We start from the raw sequence: 24,225 nt of genomic DNA, 5'->3' as shown, positions 1-24,225 counted from the left end.
ACCCCTCATTTTCCACTTCTTGATTAGAGTTTGAACACTGCTGATTGGCATTCTCAATTCCTTGGATATCTTTTTATATCCCTTTCCTGTTTTATACAATTCAACTACCTTTTCCAGCAGATCCTTTGACAATTCTTTTGCTTTCCCCATGACTCAGAATCCAGAAACATTAGTGCAGCACTAGATGAAAGATGTAAGGATCTGTCAGGAGTCCAGAAACTCATTGACCTTTTATACACACACACTAATTACAAGCAAACAGATCACAGGTGAGGATGGTTACCTTTAATAGCCATTCAAACCCCTTTGTGTCAACTTGTGTGCATGTCATCAGGCCAAAATCACCAGGGTATGTAAACTTTTGATCAGGGTCATTTGGGTATTTTCTGTTGTCGTTATGATTAAAAAAGAGTAACCACAGTTGATTGATAATAAATGGCTTCAGCCAAACACTAACCATGAGTGAAAGAAAAGTTTTTGTGTTATCATTCATATTCTCTGAAAAATGGCCAAGAAATCATAAATTCTGCCAGGGTATGTAAACTTATGAGCACAACTGTACATATATATATATATATATATATATATATATATACATAAAGGTAATTTTTTTACATTTTTTTTTTTTTTTTAAAGTATTACTATTTTCTTTACATTTTTTTTTGAGTGACCAGAGCAATACAGTGTTACCATAGTAAGATTTTTTTTTTTTTTATATACACAATGATTGCTTTTTTGAATAAATTGATTTTTTTTACTGAATAAATTCTATTCATTCACTGTTTACTATTGTGATGAGCTGTGATTGTCCACAGCTAATCACATGATGCAGATGAGCTGTGATTGGCCCTTTCTGTACCATGTGATGACTGTGACCAATCACAATAGTACACAATGAAAGCCATGTAACAAAGCCTTTCATTGCGTACAACTGTCACGTGATCTGCTGTGATTGGCCACAGTGGCCACATGTCCCCCCAGAACAACAGTCATTTTACAATAGGCTGGGCGGGAAATAAGATTTAATTACAATATGACTTGTGTTGCAGTTGTATATACTATATAAATTTTATTTATTTGCTATTTTTTTTCCTACAAAAGTGGATTTACCCTTTAATGAAAGAGTTTGCACTGTAAAAAAAAAAAAAAGTAAAAAGAAGAAGAAAGCGTTTGCAGTTATTTTTCGGATTGGTTTAATTATTAAATATAAATATCTTTTATAGCTTTACATATATAAAAAAAACGAGCATATTTGCACCTTCTCATACATAAAATGTGTAAAATAATAATAGGAACGATGTGACGAATATGTAGCAAATATGTAAATCATTTTTTGTACGAGAAAAAGAAAAACGTTTAAGGCAGGAGAACAGAACGGACCGGAAGCGGCATGAAGATTTTAATCCTCCAGATAAGTGCAGAAAAGAATTAAAAAAAATAAATAAATAAAATGTAATTTCTCACAAATGTGAGATTTTCAAAATGTAACGTTTTTAATAAAGAAGCGAAACAATGTATTTTTGATTCATGACCAGTTATGTCACCTGATGTCCCTCAGGTCATTGTCACTGCCGAGTGTTTGGTTTATTATACAGGACACACGATTCCTGTGTGGGAGGGGCCGCGACACCATTCAGAATTTCTTTTACAGACACAACTGAGAATTCAGATGGGAGAATCTCACCAACGGTATCCCCGAGATACGTAAAAAAAAAAAGCAGCAAGTGATTCCGTTTGCCCCCCAACCACACAAAACACAACGTCAATTTTGGTGCTATTTGACCTTTAAGATGAACCTGTCGGCACTATAATGCTCTGTCTATGGGTGGGCACCGCAAGGCATCCGCCATTATCTTTATTAGCTATAAAATCCTGCTCTGTGTGCCCCTCTGAACTGGTTTCATTTTATTACAAGAGGCCGGACTCCCTGACTTCGAAAAGGTCAGGCTCCACCGGGTCTTTCCCATTTCCCTTATTGGATAGATAAATCTGTCTCTGTGTGCTCCTCTGGACTGGTTTCACTTTACTAGAGGCCAGACTCCCTGACGTTAGAAGGCCACGCTCCATTTCCTTTATTTGCTAGAGAATCTGTCTCTGTGTGCCCCTCTGAACTGGTTTCAATGTACTAGAGGCCGGACTCCCTGACGTTAAGAGTCCACGCTCCATTACCTTTACTAGCTAGAAAAGCGTGCTCTGTGTGCCCCTCTGAACTGGTTTCACTTTGCAAGGGTCCAGACTTCCTGACTTCAGCAGTGGTATTTGCCATTACCTATTGGCTAGATTCCTCTTCTAGAGGCCAGACTCCCTGACGTTAGGAGGCCACGCTCCATTACCTTTATTTTCTAGAAAATCTGTCTCTGTGTGCCCCTCCGAACTGGTTTCAATGTAGTAAAGGCCGGACTCCTTGACGTTAGGAGGCCACGCTCCATTACCTTTACTATTTAGAAAACCGTGATAGAAAACCGCTTTAGTAGAGGCCAGACTCCCTGACATTAGGAGGCCACGCTCCATTACCTCTACTAGCTAGAAAACCGTGCTCTGTGTGCCCCCCTGAACTAGTTTCACTTTGCAAGGGTCCAGACTTCCTGACTTCAGCAGTGGTATTTGCCATTACTTATTGGCTAGATTCCTCTACTAGAGGCCAGACTCTCTGACGTTAGGAGCCCACGCTCCATTACCTTTATTTGCTAGAGAATCTGGCTCTGTGTGCCCCTCTGAACTGGTTTCAATGTACTAGAGGCCGGACTCCCTGACATTAGGAGGCCATGCTCCATTGCCTTTACTAGCTAGAAAACTGTGCTAGAAAACCGCTTTAGTAGAGGCCAGACTCCCTGACGTTAGGAGGCCACACTCCACTACCTTTATTTGCTAGAAAATCTGTCTCTGTGTGCCCCTCTGAACTGGTTTCAGTGTATCAGAGGCCAGACTCCCTGACGTTAGGAGGCCACGCTCCATTACCTTTATTTTCTAGAAAATCTGTCTCTGTGTGCCCCTCCGAACTGGTTTCAATGTAGTAAAGGCCGGACTCCTTGACGTTAGGAGGCCATGCTCCATTACCTTTACTATTTAGAAAACCGTGATAGAAAACCGCTTTAGTAGAGGCCAGACTCCCTGACATTAGGAGGCCACGCTCCATTACCTCTACTAGCTAGAAAACCGTGCTCTGTGTGCCCCCCTGAACTAGTTTCACTTTGCAAGGGTCCAGACTTCCTGACTTCAGCAGTGGTATTTGCCATTACTTATTGGCTAGATTCCTCTACTAGAGGCCAGACTCTCTGACATTAGGAGCCCACGCTCCATTACCTTTATTTGCTAGAGAATCTGGCTCTGTGTGCCCCTCTGAACTGGTTTCAGTGTATCAGAGGCCAGACTCCCTGACGTTAGGAGGCCATGCTCCATTACCTTTACTAGAAAACCGTGCTCTGTGTGCCCCTCTGAACTGGTTTCACTTTGCAAGGGTCCAGACTTCCTGACTTCAGCAGTGGTATTTGCCATTACCTATTGGCTAGATTCCTCTGCTCAGTGCGCCCCATTGAAATAGTTTCACCTTGTTACTGTAGGCCAGACATCTTTTTAAAAATGTCCTGCATCCTTCTGGGGCCATTGAGATGGCACGTGGGTGGGGCTCAGCCCTTAAATTGGCCCCCCCATTAACAAGGTCAAGCCAATGTTGGAGGGGGTCTCCAAGGAACTTCTCCTAGCTAATAAAGATAATCAAAGGTCCCTTGTGCCATTTGCCTTCATGTAGAAATGTTATTTTGGAACTTTTACAATGGCCGACGGATCCACTTTAAGTCCAAACATCAGCGTTGAAATCCCCGAAGCACCACCCCCTCTCTGTGACATCAACGCTTCCTTATAAAACGATAGGCCACTCTTGGCTTCCTGTATCCAAAAGGTGGCGTCCAGGGTGGTCATCGGTGACCGGTCCACTTTAAGTCATATTTAAAGGGCCATTACATGGAGGTCACCTTGTCCGGAAGAGCAACTATCACAAGAAAAAAAAAAGTTCCACCTCTGTACGAAACCTGAGATATTTGGCATTTGCTTTGACAGTAGCTGGACCACTCCCTTCAGCCCTTCATTCCATGTTAGCAGCCATGTCGGGGTGGGTAGAGGTTCAACCATCACTGGTGGGTAGAGGTCAACTATCATTCTTCAAGGTCAGAACATTTCCTGGAGTTGTCGAGTTATGAAATAAGAACTCCAGGAAAACTACTAACTACGGCTGCGCCCTGGGCGTCCTACCCTCCTGCCCACCCCTTGTCCCAGCCCTAGATAGATAGATAGATAGATAGATAGATAGATAGATAGATAGATAGATAGATAGATAGATAGATAGATAGATAGATAGATAGATAGATAGATAGATAGATAGATAGATAGATAGATAGATACTGATTTGCACTTATCTGGAGAAGGTTGATTATCTGTCTCATGTAGACTACATACAATAAATTAAATTTATTAAACGCCTGCATCAGGTTTCCTTTAACAATTTCAGTCCAGTTTACAAGAGGCCTCGTACCATCCTGGCATGGTAGGGGTTAATAAATAAAACGGTCCATATTTTTATTTTTTTTCGATGACCAGGGAGGAAATAAAAAAAATATTCCCTTTAAAAGTGTCCCCGAGCTTTTCCTGGTCGCCCTCTCAATCACACGGTGTTCAAGAAAGCCTTTTTTTTGATGTGGACCTATGTACAGGATATTCTTACCATAAATATGTACATTTAAAGAGATATATACATTGCATTTTGTAATAAAAAATAGATTTGCAAAAAGAAAAAAAAAAAAAAAAAAAAAAAAATTGCAGTACATGTAAGAGCCACAGTGGGGCACTGTTTCTCTGCAACAACTTCAAGGCATTCGACTTTAGCAATACCCAAGTATTACTTTTTTTTTTTTTGACGTTATTAGTGCTGATCCGTATGTGGATTTCCGTGACGCAGAAAAGTTTTTAATACTATATTTCGCATTTAACTAGAAATCTCGGTGCTTGTTGTGGGTTTAACGGATATCCCATCGGCGCTCAATTCCTAATTCTGCTATTTTTGGAACCAAAAAAATTGTAATGGCTTTCCCCTTCCCTTTAGAAAGTGTTCATTCCATTTGAGATGTTCTCTTTTTTTTCCTCATTTGCCTTTCCAAATGAGCGTTCCTCAAAACAAACGTTCCTCAGCTCAAAACGTCAACAGGAAGACAAAAGACTCCGTCATAACTGGTCAAGCTGTCCAAAAAAAAAAAAACTTGACTCTTCTTCCACCGCTTTGGGAACCATAAAACTGAGGTCACACGTGAGTTTGCATGCGCTGTTGTGCTGGTCGGCCGTAGTCACAGTGCGTGGAGAGTGAGGCGTAGGAGAGCCGCGTGGGGCCCGATTCCAGGGTCTCGAATCGGTCTGGGCGGACGTAACTGCAGAACGCTCTGGCGTAAGGTGCCGGTTGGCTACTGGGGCCCGTAGATATACTGCAAGGACCTTGGGGTATATGGATCCTTTCACTCCCTTGGCGCGGGGTGGTGGCGTATCGGTGAGCATAGTCATAGAGTTTTGGAGCTCCGGGTAGAGATGGAGTGGGGCAGAGCGGGCTGAGACTTGTGGTTGCAGAATACAGAGGCCGAGGAGGTGAGGAAAACTCTGGATAGGCAACTGTGGTTGGGCGGGAGTCATCATGGGCTCGGACTTTGTAGTAGCCATTTGTTGGGTCCTAAAGATAGAAAACATGGGTTAAAGTTATGCCAAAGAGTTGAGTTACATTATCAAGTTGGGGCTCCACCGGCAGGACAAATATCTACCTGACGTAGCATCTGTGTAGTCTACTGTAGGCCAAGCTCAAGGTTCCTTGTATAGAGATCAGTAGACCTCCAATGCAATAGTAGATCAGTAGACCTCCAGTGCCAGGACTAGGTCATCTAGAGCCCAGGGTGAACATGCCAAACTTTGCTCCCCATAAAAACACTGAGCACTAATCTGCCCGAAGGGCGGGAAAGACTGGTGGCGTTGAGCGTGCAATGTGAGCGTCCAACGTTCTGATTCCAAGTCTAACTGGAAAAGGGTAACATGAACCCTTCAGGCAGTGCCGGGACAATGTCATCTAGAGTCCAAATTGTGCCCCCCCAAGATATATGAGCATTATGTATCTGTAATAATGCCCCCCCCCCAAAAAAAAAGCAATTGAGCACTAATCTTCATGCCTACCCCCAAAGCATAAATTCCCCCTCCTCCCAGTACAAACCCACGCCCTGCTGAAATGCCCCTTCTCAACACAAATCTGTGCCCCCACATCCCCCACCCCCCAAAAAAAGAAAAAGAATTAACCCCTCTTAGCACAAATTCTCTTCCCCTAAAATTTCCCCTTCTATTACAAAATCTTCGCCTCCTCACTTCAAATCCCCTCCCAGCACAAATTGCCCCCAAATCCCCCCACTTAGCACAAATCTTCTTCCCCCATCCCTCTCCAAACACAAATTCCCCTAAATCCCCCCTTTTAGCACGTTCCCCAAATTTCCCATCCTAGAAGAACATTTACCCCCTGCAGCCTCCCAAATTCCCCCTTCTGACACAAATCCCCCCCCCACCAATCTCCTTGTGGCACCCTCCCCACCTCGCTTGATACCACAGCCGTCCCTCCTGCCTTGTCCCAGCAATAATCTATTTGTTGCCTCAGGTTTGAAACCTAATCTCTGTTGTCTCTCCCAACATAATACGAGGGGTGTTCCAAAAGTTTCCGCATTTTTTTATATTTAATAGAGTTAAAAAATAAAATGGAAACATTTCGAAGAACCTTCATAAAATGAACGTGTCTGAATTAACCTTCCTCCTCCACAGTATCAACATGAACATCTGGGCAACCCAAGCGTTTATGCTTGAAACTCAATCTAAGGGCCGTATGATGGGCCACCCTCTAACATCTATGATCAGCTTTAGAGCCTCCAACATTAGACATGTTCATATCAAATACATAACCCTGGATACAGTTCCGTAAACGTTGGTATATGAATGGAACAACTTACCTGAGAGTCGTCAGGGATGTCGCTGTGTTCCGTCTGTAAAGTTCTCTGAGATTCTGTATCGGTGTGCTAACAAAAAAATAAAATAATTTGGTTGATTAGGGTTCATCAAAAGCTTAGCATTAGGCTTCTTCTCTTTTTTTAATACTTGCCTAATAAACCTAATGACGGACTGATTTCCCCTGCTGGGCAGCCCCGTGTCCAACCCCCCCACCTCTGCAGTGTTGCCTCTTCCACTGCCGTGGGGGATGTTTCAGGATGGAGAGCGGAGTAAGGGGGTGGTAAATATGTCATTTACCAGCCCCTTCCTTTTCTGAATGAACACGGTGACCGATTGGTACCTATTATTCACTGTGTTCATTCATAATTGTGTTTAGTTTGTGAGTGGACAGAAAGCTGCTCAGCAGAGAGAACTTCCCATTCATGTCCAGTGCAGCCGAGACTGCAGAGATGCAGAGACAAGGAACTGGGAAATCTCTGTCTCAAAAACTGAGACATCAGGGGTCTGTTTAGACCCCTGATATGTCACCAAAGCTCCCCTCATCCCCCAACGGGGCTCCAAAATTTTTTTTAAAAATAAAAAACGACTGACACCATCCACTGCCCTACTGACACCATCCACTGCTCTACTGACACCATCCTCTGCTCTACTGACACCGTCCACTGCCCTACTGACACCGTCCTCTGCTCTACTGACACCGTCCACTGCTCTACTGACACCATCCACTGCTCTACTGACCTCATCCACTGCTCTACTGACCTCATCCACTGCTCTACTGACACCGTCCACTGCTCTACTGACACCATCCACTGCTTTACTGACACCATCCACTGCCCTACTGACACCGTCCACTGCTCTACTGACACCGTCCACTGCTCTACTGACACCGTCCTCTGCTCTACTGACACCGTCCACTGCTCTACTGACACCGTCCACTGCTCTACTGACACCGTCCACTGCCCTACTGACACCGTCCACTGCCCTACTGACACCGTCCATTGCACTACTGACACCATCCACTGCTCTACTGACACCGTCCACTGCTCTACTGACACCGTCCACTGCCCTACTGACACCGTCCATTGCACTACTGACACCATCCACTGCTCTACTGACACCGTCCACTGCTCTACTGACACCATCCACTGCTCTACTGACACCGTCCACTGCCCTACTGACACCGTCCATTGCACTACTGACACCATCCACTGCCCTACTGACACCATCCTCTGCTCTAGTGACACCGTCCACTGCTCTACTGACACCGTCCACTGCCCTACTGACACCATCCACTGCTCTACTGACACCATCCACTGCCCTACTGACACCGTCCACTGCTCTACTGACACCAATCTATGCTCTACTGACACCATCCACTGCTCTACTGACACCGTCCACTGCTCTACTGACACCATCCACTGCCCTACTGACACCGTCCACTGCCCTACTGACACCGTCCACTGCTCTACTGACACCAATCTATGCTCTACTGACACCATCCACTGCCCTACTGACACCGTCCTCTGCTCTACAAATACCATCCACTGCTCTACTGACACCGTCCACTGCCCTACTGACACCATCCACTGCCCTACTGACACCGTCCTCTGCTCTACAAATACCATCCACTGCTCTACTGACACCATCCACTGCCCTACTGACACCGTCCACTGCTCTACTGACACCGTCCACTGCTTTACTGACACCATCCACTGCCCTACTGACACCGTCCACTGTCCTACTGACACCGTCCACTGCCCTACTGACACCGTCCACTGCTCTACTGACACCGTCCACTGCCCTACTGACACCATCCACTGCTCTACTGACACCGTCCACTGCTCTACTGACACCGTCCACTGCTCTACTGACACCGTCCACTGCTCTACTGACCTCATCCACTGCTCTACTGACACCGTCCACTGCTCTACTGACACCGTCCTCTGCTCTACTAACACTGTCCGCTGCCCTACTGACACAGTCCACTGCTCTACTGACACCATCCACTGCCCTACTGACACTCTCCGATGCTTTACTGACACTGTCCACTGCTCTTCTGACTGACACCATCCAATGCCCTACTGACACCATCTATGTTTATAAGAGTATGTGTGTCTGTATATAATGTACATATATATATATACCACAAGTGGTCTTTAAAAAGTTTCTGCACGTTTAAATATATCTTAGTTAAAAAAAAGCATGGAAACCTTATATATATATATATATATATATACACACACACGTGTGTTTTAACTGTGGGGTACCCACCCTAATGCCAGAGGCTGCGTACTGCATATCCCTATGTAAAAAGAGATTGGTGTTTGTCTTCTGTGTGGACTTTTCGATACTCACCAATGGTTCTTTGAGGTCTTCTTCAGAGTCGCTCGGGTGTCTATCGCTATGTTCACTCCCTGAAACCTCGACGGCTAGTATCTGTGTGTCCTTTACCTCTGTGGAGGACAAAACAAAAGAGGCATTGGAGCGGCCAGAGAAGACAAACTCAGCAACCGTCCAAGTAAAGGCATCTACGAAACCTGATATCTTGATGAAATAGTAGATCATAGAAAAAAATAGAAGGTAGAAATAGAAAAGTGACGAAAGGGCAGAAGAGGACATTAAAGAGCTTAGCTGGGTTGTGAGAAGAGAGGGACAAACAAACCTCTTCAAAAAGTTCTCAACACAGAGCTTTAGCGAAAATGACAGTAGAGCACAGGAGATCAAAAATAGGCTTTTGGAGTGAGATTTAAACTTCAAAGATAGGCAGAAAATCTTGAAGAAACTTAAGACCAAATCGGTGAAAGATGGCGATGACATTTGAAGAGGTGAGCCAAGCAAAGAACCAAGCAAGAAACTCAAAAACAACAAAGAACAAAAAGTAGAGATGAATAGAACACTTAACTCTTACAAGGGGAATCAGATGATGATATGACCAAGTAGACACAAGAAGAAAGTTGACCCAAAAATTAGGCAATTGTTACCTTTCCGTGGTCGCCGACAGCAAAGAACGCAGATGGTCACCAGTACAAAGAGGCAGAGCGTCCCCAAACCCAAAGCGATCAGCAGGAGCATCAGAGGCAATGTAGCTGGAAGGGAAGCGTAGGCTTATTATGTATTGCTCTTCAAGATGGTGACATGTCAATCGCCGAGTAAAGATGGAGGAAGATAATGTTATTCTGACACTCATAGTATGACAAATGAATGACCGCTCACCTTCCTCTCTCAGGGAGATAATCAAGGAATCCTCGCCAAACTGATTGATGGCGGTGCAGTTGTACTGCATGGTATAATCGGAAGGCTCTGTTCCATCAATAATAAGGAAAGAGACAGCGTCGTTGTTTGTCACTCGTGTCTCCACCGAGAAGCGCCCCAAAGAGCCTTCGTCTAGACTGTGCTTGTCCCACGTCCAGACCTACAGGAACAGAAAAATTGCGGAGACAAATTTAATTCCTGAAAATGGTACAACCTGTTTTTTTTTTTCAAATTGTAGAAGATTGACTCTCTAATCTTGAAATGCTATTTAAGGTAGAAAGAGTTACGAAATGCCAACACTCTGGAAAAAGTAACTGCAAGAGTGCAGATATAAAAGTAGCACTATGGTCATCATATATCATGCATTCTGTCTGTAGCATTAACACAGCAGGCTTTGCCTTTCTGAGTCACCCCTTTAACACGTCCAAGGGTGTCTCCATTGCGCCTCCATCCAGAATTGCGCCACCCAAAGGGCTTGTTTATACTTGTTTCAACTTTATCACACATTAAAGCACCTATCACTTTGGCATGCTTTTTTTTGATGCTTCGGTGGTGCTTTGGTGATGCTTTTTTGAAGCGTTAATAAAACTTGGCAAACTCCTTCTATGTGTTGATTTTCTAGAACCCAAGCTCATTAGTACCCTTGTTCAACAGATCCCCAGCTTATTAGTATCCTCATTCAGCAGATCCTCAGCTTATTCGTTCCCTCATTCAGTAGATCCCCTCAGTAGTAACTCCCAGCTCCTCTGATCCCCCCCACTCAGTAGTAACCTCCATCTCTGCCAATCCCCCACTCAATAGTTACCACCAGTTTGACTGATCCCCTGCTCAGTAGTAACTCACAGCTCTGCTAATCCACCGCTCAGCAGTAACCCCCAGCTCTGCTGATCCCCCACTCAGTGGTAACTCCCAGCTCCTCTGATCCCCCCCACTCAGTAGTAACCTCCATCTCTGCCAATCCCCCACTCAATAGTTACCACCAGTTCGACTGATCCCCTGCTCAGTAGTAACTCACAGCTCTGCTAATCCACCGCTCAGCAGTAACCCCCAGCTCTGCTGATCCCCCACTCAGTGGTAACTCCCAGCTCTTCCGTCCCCCCCCACTCAGTAGTAACCTCCAGCTCTGCCGATCCCTCACTCAATAGTTACCACCAGTTCTACTGATCCCCCACTCAGTAGTAACCCCCAGATCTGCTGATTCCCCCACTCAGTAGTAACCCCTAGCTTGGCCGATCCCCCACTCAGTAGTAACCTCCAGTTCTGCTGATTCCCTGCTCAGTAGTAATCCCCAGCTCTACCGATCCCCCACTCGGTACTAATCGCCAGCTCTGTGGATCCCCTACTCAGTAGTAACCCCCAGCCCTGATGATCCTCTGGTTTTCTGATCCTCCTTTCCCTCCGGTCCCCACTCACCTCCGCTCCCATGCTGTGCACCATGTGTAACACCTCCTAGTTTTTCCTGCTCTGGTACCCCAGCTCTGCTGATCCCCCACTCAGTAGCACCCCCCAGCTTGGCCGATCCCCCACTCAGTAGTAACCTCCAGTTCTGCTGATTCCCTGCTTCGTAGTAATCCCCAGCCCTGCTGATCCCCCCACTCAGTACTAACCCCCAGCTCTGTGGATCCCCCCACTCAGCAGTAACCTCCAGCTCTGCTGATCCTTTGGTTTTCTGATCCTCCTTTCTCTCCAGTCCCCACTCACCCCTGCTCCCATGCTGTGTAGCACCTCCTAGTTTGTCCTGATCTGGTCCCACAGCTCTGCTCTGATCCTCTGCCACTCAGTCCTCACTCTCCAGTCCAGTTCCCCTTCCACTATTGGGTTCCATGTTGCACACCACATGTTCTGTCTGCAAGGTGCTCCGTTCCAGTCTGGACACCGCTCACTATCCTGTTGCTCCATGCTGCACCCCAAATGTGACGTCTGCACCATATACTCCCAGAATATATACACATGAACCAGAAGTGACTGCTGATGACGTCTTTCCGGTTCGCTTGTTGATTTCCCAGTGCATCCTGGGATATCTTATACCTGCTATACCTCCAAAACAAAGCGAAGCCAACTCTGAATAAAAGCCCCTCCAAAGCTGAAGGTGCTGTAAGCGAGCGTTGTCATAGACTTCTATGGAGGCTTTGGAGACGCTTTGACACACCAAGAAAAGTGACATGGGGGATCATTTTTGAAGCAAAGCAAACACAACGTGTGACCATTTTATTTAGTGACGGGAGCTTTGATTGGCATTCAGGGATCTTTAAAAAAAAAAAAACATGTCCAATGCCACATTTTGAAGAAAGAGTAAACGAGCCCTGATGCAGGAAGTGTATTACTGGCAGGATCACCAGGTAAAAATAAAGGAAGAAAAAAAGCCTTACAAAAATTAAAAAACGAATGCACCCAACACATCTAAGAACTGGTAAGCTGCAATATCTTACATTTCGTTTTTTTGGGGGGGGGGGGGTTTGGATATGCTTTAACTGTGACCCTAATAAACTTTTGTATTTGCCGAACCTCCGTAGCTAGGCAACTTACAATTCTGTCCGGTATCGGTGTGGTTTCAACAAGACATTCCAGCCGTGCTTTTCCTCCAAGGACACTTTCATAGCTTGTTCCACTGCTGATGACAGGTGGCCCTGACAACAAAGAAGATGCAAGGTCGTTTAAGCACTCTAGAATGCCATGAGATGTCCGTCCGTTTTTTTTTTTTTTTTCTTCAATATACAATACAAAAAAATAGGACGAATGGAGAAAAAAAAAAAAGCATACAGTATTTTCTGGGTGTACTGAAAAGAAATATCCTGCCTGTCGTCTGTAGGTGGAAAAAGAGAAATATAAGAAAGAAAGAGGCTAAAGGGTCATAAACGTTTTGAAACCATTCCCAGTATGTGGTGTGTTCATGGCATGGTAAGAGAAGTACGGAGCTTTTTGTTCCAACCGTTTATAAAACATTATAATAACATGTAATAACAGAAGACTTAAAAAACATCCGCCATTCCTACAAGTTGAAACGGCTGGTCTTGCATCGTGTGGTGGATCTCCTTACCTCTCACGGTCAGAGTCACTTCTTTCTCCATGGTTCCAATACGTGGGACGATGGCTTTGCACACGTAGGTTCCTGCATCTTCCCGGGTCACCTTGTTTAGCGATAGGGTGTTGCCATTGCTCAGCACCTGAGAGATGGTGGGAAAGAGGTTTTAAGGCTTAGATTTACAGAGCTATGGTGGCCATCTAAAGTTTAAATGTCATGGACAATCAGCCATGAACTCGTAAGCCCACTTGTCCTAAACAAGGGCTACTATGCCAATTTAGCTTTGGGCTGGGCTGTAGTTAGCTCAGACTGATTGTATAGTTTTTCCCCTGGTTTTTCCCCTAAGCTTAAGTCTGCTTATGACTTCTCACTGCCGCCAGTATCACTGGACATAGTATGAGATTTCACAAACAAAACTAAGTTATGAATATTTATATTTTCTTCAGCCAATCCAGTAGGCGTTGAATGCCACTGGTGCATGCTCGGGGAGGATAAAAAGATTTGGGACAGGCCGTGTGCTCTTTCTCTTCCCCTGGGCTGAGGCCTGGGGAGGTCCTGCTGGATGGAGCTCTGAAGTTGGGCCCAATAGCTTGTTTTGGGGCCTAACGTGTGATGAAATGGTCCTAAAGCTGTCCTGCCTGGCCTGGAGGAAGCTGTGCCAACGAGGAGACCCAGAGGAGGCTCCATGCTGGGGAGAGCCAGGAAGAAGGCTGTTTTCTCAGAAGGGCTTGGCGACTCACTTAGAGGAAGCACAGAAATTTGGGAACAGTGTTTCCAGGTCGGCTTAAAGGTTCTGACACTGTGAAGCTGGACATTGATCTGGATCTGGAGAGTATGCAAGTGATCTGCTATGGTATCTGGGACCCCCTAACCTTCATCTTCTTAACTATTCTATGATAACATTTTAAAAAGACAAATTTGACTGGTACACAATAACCTTTCTCAGTCCCCCTAAATTAGCCATTGACTCAGCCCTGGGGTGAAATGCCACTCCTGGCCTCTGGAGGTGCTATCCTGTCTTTGTGGTGTCAGAGGGGTGCTACGATAATTTTTTTTGGAAGGTTAAGAAGGATTATTACCTTCTGATAATTACTTCTAATGTTCCCCAAATAACATCGGTAGCCAACACCTCTCCAGACTCCTGTACTGTAACTTTTCATCTCAACATCACCAAATATGGCCAAATATATCTGAGGATCAAAGAGCCTACTGCCAAGAAGGAAAAGCCTGCTCTACAGTTTAACTCTACCCTCAATCATAACACTGCCCCTTTGTTCATCACCAACAATAACCTCCTCATCCTTTAACTAACCCTAACCTTATATCCAACTCTGACTCTACACCCAATCCCAACACTAACTCTACACCCAATCCCAACACTAACCTCATTCCAAACACTAAAGCCGCGTACACACGGTCGGACTTTTCATCTACAAAAGTCCAACGGACGCCGACGGACTAAAGCTGGCTGGTAATCCGATCGTGTGTGGGCTTCCCCGGACTTTCAGCAGACTTTTTCAGCCTCAAATCCGACGGACTTTAGATTTGAAACATGCTTCAAATCTTTACGTCGTAACTACGACGGACCCCGAAATCCGCTCGTCTGTGTGCTAGTCCGACGGACAAAAACCCATGCTAGGGCAGCTATTGGCTACTGGCTATGAACTTCCTTATTTTAGTCCGGTGTACGTCATCACGTACGAATCCGTCGGACTTTTGTGTGGTCGTGTGTAGGCAAGTCCGTTCGTTAGAAAGTCTGCTGCAAGTCCGCCGAAAGTCCGCCGGAAGTCCGCCGGAAGTCTGTCGGACAGGCTGTCGGACTTTTGTAGACGAAAAGTCCGACCGTGTGTACGCGGCATAACTTTACACCCAATCCCAACACTAACCTCATTCCAAACACTAACTTTACACCCAATCCCAACACTAACCTCATTCCAAACACTAACTTTACACCCAATCCCAACACTAACCTCATTCCAAACACTAACTTTACACCCAATCCCAACACTAACCTCATTCCAAACACTAACTTTACACCCAATCCCAACACCAACCTCATTCCAAACACTAACTTTACACCCAATCCCAACACTAACCTCATTCCAAACACTAACTTTACACCCAATCCCAACACTAACCTCATTCCAAACACTAACTTTACACCCAATCCCAACACTAACCTCATTCCAAACACTAACTTTACACCCAATCCCAACACCAACCTCATTCCAAACACTAACTTTACACCCAATCCCAACACTAACCTCATTCCAAATACTAACTTTACACCCAATCCCAACACTAACCTCATTCCAAACACTAACTTTACACCCAATCCCAACACCAACCTCATTCCAAACACTAACTTTACACCCAATCCCAACACTAACCTCATTCCAAACACTAACTTTACACCCAATCCCAACACTGACCTTATTCCAAACACTAACTTTACACCCAATCCCAACACTGACCTTATTCCAAACACTTACTCTGCACCCAATCCAAACACTAACCTCATTCCAAACACTAACTTTACACCCAATCCCAACACTAACCTCATTCCAAACACTAACTTTACACCCAATCCCAACACTAACCTCATTCCAAACACTAACTTTACACCCAATCCCAACACTGACCTTATTCCAAACACTAACTCTGCACCCAGTCCCAACACTAACCTCATTCGAAACACTAACTTTACACCCAGCACTGACCTCATTCCAAACACTACATCTACACCCAACACTGACCTCATTCCAAACAATAACTCTACACCCAATCCCAACACTAATATCATTCCAAGCACTATATCTACAACCAATCCCAACCTCATTCCAAGCACTATATCTATACCCAATCCCAACACTAACCTCATTCCAAACACTACCTTTGCACCCAATCCCAACACTAACCCCATTCCAAACACTAATGCCGCGTACACACGGTCGGACTCCGACGGACCAAATCTGGCGGACAATTTGATCACGTGTGGGCTTCACTGGACCTTCAGCGGACTTTTCCAGTCGCAAATCTGACGGACTTTAGATTTGGAACATGCTTCAAATCTTTACATCGTAACTCCGCCGGACCCAGAAATCTGCTCGTCTGTATGCTAGTCTGACAGACAAAAACCCACGCTAGGGCAGCTATTGGCTACTGGCTATCAACTTCCTTATTTTAGCCCGGTGTACGTCATCACGTATGAATCAGTCGGACTTTGGTGTGATCGTGTGTAGGCAAGTATGGTCGTTAGAAAGTCTGTTGAAAGTCTGCCAAAAGTATGTCGAAAGTCTGTTGAAAGGCTGTCGGACGGGCTGCCAGACTTTTGTAGCTGAAAAGTCCGACCGTGTGTACGCGGCATAACATTACACCCAATCCCAACACTAACCTCATTCCAAACAATAAACTCTGCCCCCAATTCCAACACTAACTTCATTCTAAACACTAACTCTGCACCCAGTCCCAACACTGACCTCATTCGAAAAGGATAACTCTACACCCAATCCCAACACTAACCTCATTCCAAACATTCCAAACACTAACTTTACACCAAATCCCAACACTGACCTCATTCCAAACACATCTACACCCAATCCAAACACTAACCTCATTTGAAAGACTAACACTGCACCCAATCCCAACACTGACCTCATTCGAAAAATTAATTCTACACCCAATCCCAACACTAACCTCATTTCATTCCAAACATTAACTCTACACCCAATCACAACACTGACCTTATTCCCAGCACTAACTCTACACCCAATCCCAACAATGATCTCATTCCAAACACTAACTCTGCACCCAAGCCCAACACTAACTTCATTCCAGACACTAACTCTGTCCTTAATCCTAACACCAACCACACCCATTCCCAGCATTTACTTCATTCCAAAAACAAATTCTACACCCAATCCCAACACTAACCACATTCGAAACGCTAACTCTACACAGATTGCCAACACTAGCCTCATTTCAAACACTAATGCCGCGTACACACGAGCGGACTTTACGGCGGACTTTGCCCGGCGGACTGGATTTCGTCGGACAATTCGATGTGTGTGGGCTCCAGCGGACTTTGTTTTCTCAAAAGTTGGACGGACTTAGATTTGAAACTTGTTTAAAATTTATCCGTTGAACTCGGGTCCGGTCGAAAAGTCCGCCGTCTGTATGCTAGTTCGACGGACAAAAAGCCACGCTAGGGCAGCTATTGGCTACTGGCTATGAACTTCCTTGTTTTAGTCCAGTCGTACGTCATCACGTACGAATTCGACGGACTTTGGTGGATTGTGTGTAGGCAAGTCCGTTCATTCAGAAAGTCCGTCGGAAAGTACGTCGAAAAGTCCGCCGGGCAAAGTCCGCCGTAAAGTCCGCTCGTGTGTACGCGGCATAACTCTGCACCCAATCCCAACACTAATCTCATTCCAAACACTAACTTTGTACTCAATCCCAATCATTCTATATTTTGGATACTTTGGTTAGAAAATGAATTACGTAATTTTCAGAAGAAACATTTATCTCACCTCTGTGGAGCCTTTCTTGTTCCAGAACTGGGTTGGTGTTGGATTTCCAGTCCATCCGCAAAAAAAGGATGCGTCTCCACCAACGTCTACCTCCATCGGACGCGGTTCTGTCAGGAGACGCGGTCCAACTGTTGGCGGAAAGGCAAGGATCGAAGGTTAGCTTGAATGATTTCAGGCTAAATTTCAGACAGCAGACTCCCTGACATCTTCGGTTGATACAACTTTTATTACTTACACAGAACATTCACGGCTGTGCTAACGTTGCTGCTTCCAACGCTGTTGGAGACCTCGCAGGACACAGGAGCGGTGAAGAAGGTGTGGTCCACGGTCACATGGTAGCGGTCTTCTGAGACGGAAATTGGAACTCCACCCTTGGCCCACCTATAGGTTGTCACCTCCGGGTTTGACACAGCACTGCACAGGAAAGTCACAGCGCTCCCTTCTGAGACAGTTGGAGGATTCACGGAAAGCGTCACCTTGGGGGGATCTAACAAAATAAGAAAAAGTCAAAAATTAGGAATTTGGAGATTTTGTGTCCTGGGCTTAAAGGGTTCAAGTGACCCTTTTCCAATTTGATTTGGACTCAGAACGTTGGACACTCACATTGCACGCTCAACTTCACCGATCTTTCTCGCCCTTCGGGCATGGCGGAGTTCCTGGCGTGGCACATGTAGCTGGATCCTGCATCAGCAAAGCTCGGCGTAATTAGGAGACTGCTGATGGCGTCCTCGCTCTTGCCGTCCGATTGCAAGTGCTGGAAGAGAAGAAGAGTTAGTCTGATTGAACACACGTGTGAATTTACCAAAGTGGACAGTCGGAAAGGTGCTGAGTGAAGACGAACCTTGGAGTAACTTGCTCCGTTCAGTTGCCTGCCGTCATGGTACCAAATTATATCAGCCGCCGGTTTTGCAGCGGGAGCCAAACAGGTGAGGTTAAAGGGGGTGTCGAGCAATACGTTGAGTACGGGAGCTCCGCGTATCAAAGGGTCTCCGGGAGGAACTGAAAGAAAAGTAGGGTGTTAGCAAACCCTGAAAAACCTGATTGTCCAATCTCTATACAATCTCTGGGCCATGTACACTGCTATCTGATGGACAATCTCCCTACGATCTTCATTTACCAAAATTGCCAGGGCCAGCCTAAAGTATCCATTTCATTTATATCCAATCAGGAAATGCCTTGCGCAGCATCATTGTTGGAAAACTGTTGCTTCTACTTCCATTACTACCAACCCGTCCTACCTAATATTTCCATTACTACTGGGCCTTGGGAGCAGCAGAACGTCATATAAAATAAGCAGAATATTTATGGCAAATAATAGGGGCCAAACTCCACAGAGGTTGCTGTGTGCCCTCCACATTTCCCGTCACTCACCCAGAACGGACAGGTGCGCTCGCTGTGACCTCAGGGCCGCCTGGGTCGCCTGGCATTCATAGATGGCGTCATCGCTGAGCTCCACATTCTCGATGTGCAGGTTGTGTTCCCCCGAACCCGGATCTCCAACAATGGAGTAACGAGACCAACCTGTATGAGGGTCAGATCATTATAATATGCAGTAGATTATATCAGGTTATACTTTCGTCTGCAAAACATCATATAATTAATAATTTCCCGTACTGCTTAATCACAATAAGGGATTGCTCACTGTTTGGTGGACACCCAAACACATTCTTATATCTACCTATTAGTTTCTGGGTCTGTACACCTGATGTGCCCATTATGAGGGCTTCCCACTATCTCTGTGCTGAGTTCCCAGGTCTGTACACCCGCTGTGCCCATTATGAGGGGTTCCCACCATCCCTGTGCTGAGTTCCCAGGTCTGTACACCCGCTGTGCCCATTATGAGGGGTTCTCACCATCCCTGTGCTGAGTTCCCGGGTCTGTACACCTGCTGTGCCCATTATGAGGGGTTCCCATCATCAAAATTTTTCACAGTCAATGATGATCTGAGGAGTCATGTCATCTGCTGGTGTTGGTCCTCTGTGTATTATCAAGTCCAAGTTCAGCACAGCCCTCTAGCAGGAAATTCTGGAGCTCTTCATGCTTCCCTCTGCTGACCAACTTTATGGAGATGCTGATTTCATGTTCCAGCAGGACTTGGCACCTGCCCACACTGCCAAAACTACCAATACCTGGTCACATGATCATGGCATCACTGTGCTTGATTGACCAGCAAACCCGCCTGACCTAAATCCCATAGAGAATCTGTGGGATATTGTCAAGAGGAAGATGAGAGACACCAGACCCAATAAATGCAGACGAGCTGAAGGCCGCTATCAAAGTAACCTGGGCTTCCATAACACCACAGCAGTGCCACAGGCTGATCTTCTCCATGCCACGCCTGAGTGCTGAGTTCCCGGGTCTGTACACCCTCTGTGCCCATTATGAGGGGTTCCCACCATCCCTGTGCTGAGTTCCCGGGTCTGTACACCCGCTGTGCCCATTATGAGGGGTTCCCACCATCCCTGTGCTGAGTTCCCGGGTCTGTACACCCGCTGTGCCCATTATGAGGGGTTCCCACCATCCCTGTGCTGAGTTCCCGGGTCTGTACACCCGCTGTGCCCATTATGAGATGTTCCCACCATCTCTGTGGTGAGTTCCCGGGTCTGTACACGTGATGTGCCCATTATGAGGAGTTCCTACAAAACATTTATTCCATCATCACTACTTAGTAACAGATTAAAAACATTTTACCATTTTTTGAATTTTTTTACCTGGAAGATCTCGCTCCGCTCCCAGCGCCAAACCATCCATCGTCCACTGCACCGTCCCTCGGTAGCCAGCCACAATGCAGGGTAGAGTCACCGACTTGCCGGCAACGACCACCTGATCCGACGGCTGCTGTGCGAAGTGAGCTGCGAAACCTGGCAAGACAGAAGAGAGAGGTGATTGAGTTTCACGCCCGTGGGCTACAGGGGGTCAGAGGTCAGCAATCAGCTGGCTGCTCCTGTATACCATATGGTATATAGCTATAGTCCTGTATCGTGTTATTGGCCTCCAGCCTACAGCTGCCAGACGCCTCGCGCCAGAAATATTCCGTCTCACCTCTTTACGCCTTCATTATATCTAATATTTATAACCCAATGGAGAGTACGCATTTCACTTCACTCACTTACGTAGGTGTCACCACACATCTGTGGTGGGAATACGTGGAGACAACTGCCAGCTGCTGAGGGTTAAAGAGAACCTGCTAGAGGACTGCACTGACTTTGGACTTGAAGAAACACAGAGGACCAACAAAATTTTCCACAGTCAGTGATGATTTGGGGAGTCGTGTCATCTGCTGGTGTTGGTCCTCTGTGTTTTATCAAGTCCAAAGTCAGCGCAGCCCTCTACCAGGAAATTCTGGAGCTCTTCATGTTTCCCTCTGCTGACCAGCTTTATGGAGATGCTGATTTAATTTCCCAGCAGGACTTGGCACCTCCCACACTACCAATACTACCAATACCTGGTCACATGATCATGGCATCACTGTGCTTGATTGGCCAGCAAACCCGCCTGACCTAAATCCCATAGAGAATCTGTGGGGTATTGTCAAGAGGAAGATGAGAGACACCAGACCCAACAATGCAGACGAGCTGAAGGCCGCTATCAAAGTAACCTGGACTTCCATCACACCACAGCAGTGCCACAGGCTGATCCCCTCCATGCCACGCCGCATTGATGCCGCAATTCATGCAAAAGGAGCCCCGACCAAGTATTGGGTGCATCCTATACTGTACATGGACAGACTTCTCACTAAGACAACATTTCTGTATTAAAAATCCTTTTTTTTTATTGGTCTTCTGTAATATTCTACTTTTCCGAGATACTGAATTTTGGGTTGTCACTCGCTGTAATCCATAATCATCAAAATTAAAAGTAAGAAATGCTGGAAATCTATCACTCTGTGTGTAACGACTCTATATAAAAATATATGAGTTTAATTTTTTTAATTGAATTACTGAAATAAATTAGCTTTTTGATGATATTCTAATTTTATGAGATGCACCTATACAGGAAAGTAAGTACACCCCTCACATTTTTTTTTTTTTTTGTAAATCTTTTCTTGTATCTTTTCATGTGACAACACTGAAGAAATGACACTTTGCTACAATGTAAAGTAGTGAGTGTACAGCTTGTATAACAGTGTAAATTTGCTGTCCCCTCAAAATAACTCAACACACAGCCATTAATGTCTAAACCGCTGGCAACAAAAGTGAGTACACCCCTAAGTGAAAATGTCCAACTTGGGCCCAATTAGCCATTTTCCCTCCCCCCGGTGTCATGTGACTCGTTGTTGTTACAAGGTCTCAGGTGTGAATGGGGAGCAGGTGTGTTAAATTTGGTGTTATCGCTCTCACTCTCTCATACTGGTCACTGGAAGTTCAACATGGCACCTCATGGCAAAGAACTCTCTGAGGATCTGGAAAAAAAGAATTGTTGCTCTGCATAAAGATGGCCTAGACTATAAGAAGATCGCCAAGACCCTGAAACTGAGCTGCAGCACGGTGGCCAAGACCATACAGCGGTATAACAGGACAGGTTCTACTCAGAACAGGCCTGGCCATGGTCCACCAAAGATATAGTAAAGTAAGACTATATATATATACTATACCATAGACCAGGGGTCTCAAACTGGTGGCCCTCCAGCTGTTGCAAAACTACAAGTCCCATCATGCCTCTGCCTGTGGGAGTAACTGTCAGCCTTGCAATGCCTCATGGGACTTGTAGCTTCGCAACAGCTGGAGGGCCGCCAGTTTGAGACCCCTGCCATAGACCATAGGCGTGCGCACAGGGTGTGCCAGGTGTGCCTGGGCACACCCTAATCACCCTGTGTGCTGTGGATGCCCCCCGTGATATTTTACCAAAGCCCCCCTACTGGGGCTCCAAAAAAAAAAATTGATTGGAAAAAACGAATTAAAAAAAAAATAAAATTGTTAAAAATAATAGTAAAAAAAAATGTTAAAAAAGTAATATAAAAAAATAAAATTAAAAAAAATAATGAAATAATAAAAATAAAAACTACTGACACCTACCTCTGCCCTACTGACATTGTCCATGGCTCTTCTGACACCGGCAGTATATACACACATATATGTGTTGGGGTGCACACCCTAATGCAATAGGCTGCGCACACCTATGTACTATACTACTACTATATATATATAGTAAAATATTTACAAAAATGCGAGGGGTGCACTCACTTTTCCGCATAGGTGCATCTCATAAAATTAGAATATCATTAAAAAAGTTAATTAATTTGAGTAATTCAATTCAAAAAGTGAAACTCATATCTTTTATATAGAGGCGTTACACACAGAGTGATACACGGTATCTCACAAAAGTGAGTACACCCCTCACATTTTTGTAAATATTTTATTTACACAATATAGTAAATTTACACAAGATAAATATATATACTGTATAAAATATAAGTATATATATATATATATATTTATATTTTATACAGTATATATATTTATATTGTGTATATATATTTTTTTATAGTGTATATATAATATATTACGCAGCTCTGTTCCTATAACAGATAAAATAGAAATGATTCTGGCTTCCCTTTAATATAAATGTCGTCTCGGAAGTATATATTGCGGAGTCTTCCCTCCAGCTGTCGGGATCGCAGGCTCTGGGCAATGTAACGCGCAATCATTTTGACTTCCCCGACAGCTCGGCAAAACATGACAAACCAGATTTCCGAACAGATATTTCCCGTCCGCCTGTCTGTGGCCGGCGTTGTTATCCGGCTGTCATTGTTGGAGGTTCCTGCTGCATCGTATCTCGTCTCTATTTGCCGTGTAATTACTCAATCTCCCGAGTCAGACAGGCGTGCGCGGGACTGGCGAATCTCTCCCAGATGCTGCGTTTCCGGTGGAGGAGAGCGAGGGGGGGGGGGGGGCGGTGGGGGAAAAAAAAAAAAAAAAAATCTTCCAATTTTCTCATTTCCCACAGGATCCAATTTGTTTCAAAAGAGTTATTTTAAGGAGCTCCTAATTTTTTTTTTTTTTTTTTTTTCACAGATCGCTGGTTCCTGAAGGTAGGTGTGTGTGCGCGGCGCTCGGCGTGCGAATGAAATGTTCGCTGGAGCGTGAATCGCAGGTTGTGCGGCTTTTTATTTTTTCTGCTTTAGCAAACCTGCTGAAACCGAGGTGATAACACTTCACCGCCGCTCTGCGCATCGGAGGATTTTTTTTTTTTATTTTTATTTATTTTTTTTTTTATACTGAAGGTCAACAGCGGTTCGGCTTAAAGTGAACCGGTCACGACCGTGTTTGAGCAAGAATTGGAAATCCTTAAATTAATTTAGTTAATTTAGATAGCTTTCCAATAAAATCCTTATGTGCTGCTGATCTCCTGAAGCCTCTTTGAGGCCACTTCCCGATGACAGCATGTCATTCATTTTGGTGGAGAAACATT

At 45.1% G+C, this 24,225-nt stretch overlaps 1 protein-coding gene across 1 annotated transcript in view; it reads right to left on the bottom strand.

The window, feature by feature from the left end:
* Nucleotides 1-1,176: 1,176 nt before the first annotated feature.
* KIRREL2 (kirre like nephrin family adhesion molecule 2) overlaps nt 1,177-24,225 on the bottom strand; it is a 54,919-nt gene continuing 31,870 nt past the window's right edge. The window contains exons 2-14 of the mRNA XM_073601604.1: nt 20,526-20,675; nt 19,186-19,335; nt 18,656-18,813; nt 18,418-18,568; nt 18,050-18,301; nt 17,815-17,942; nt 13,301-13,427; nt 12,790-12,890; nt 10,225-10,423; nt 9,993-10,097; nt 9,367-9,464; nt 7,014-7,079; nt 1,177-5,707 (exon numbers count right to left, since the gene is read on the bottom strand). Of these exons, the coding sequence (XP_073457705.1) occupies nt 5,291-5,707; nt 7,014-7,079; nt 9,367-9,464; nt 9,993-10,097; nt 10,225-10,423; nt 12,790-12,890; nt 13,301-13,427; nt 17,815-17,942; nt 18,050-18,301; nt 18,418-18,568; nt 18,656-18,813; nt 19,186-19,335; nt 20,526-20,675 (2,102 nt within the window). The 3' untranslated portion in view covers nt 1,177-5,290. The remainder of the gene's footprint in view (nt 5,708-7,013; nt 7,080-9,366; nt 9,465-9,992; nt 10,098-10,224; nt 10,424-12,789; nt 12,891-13,300; nt 13,428-17,814; nt 17,943-18,049; nt 18,302-18,417; nt 18,569-18,655; nt 18,814-19,185; nt 19,336-20,525; nt 20,676-24,225) is intronic.

This window comes from Aquarana catesbeiana, linkage group LG10 (genome assembly GCF_042186555.1).
Source record: "Aquarana catesbeiana isolate 2022-GZ linkage group LG10, ASM4218655v1, whole genome shotgun sequence".
Classification (NCBI taxonomy): Eukaryota; Metazoa; Chordata; class Amphibia; order Anura; family Ranidae; genus Aquarana; species Aquarana catesbeiana.
The sequence above is the reverse complement of the archived record's forward strand: the minus strand, read 5'-3'. Positions and strand labels throughout refer to the sequence as shown.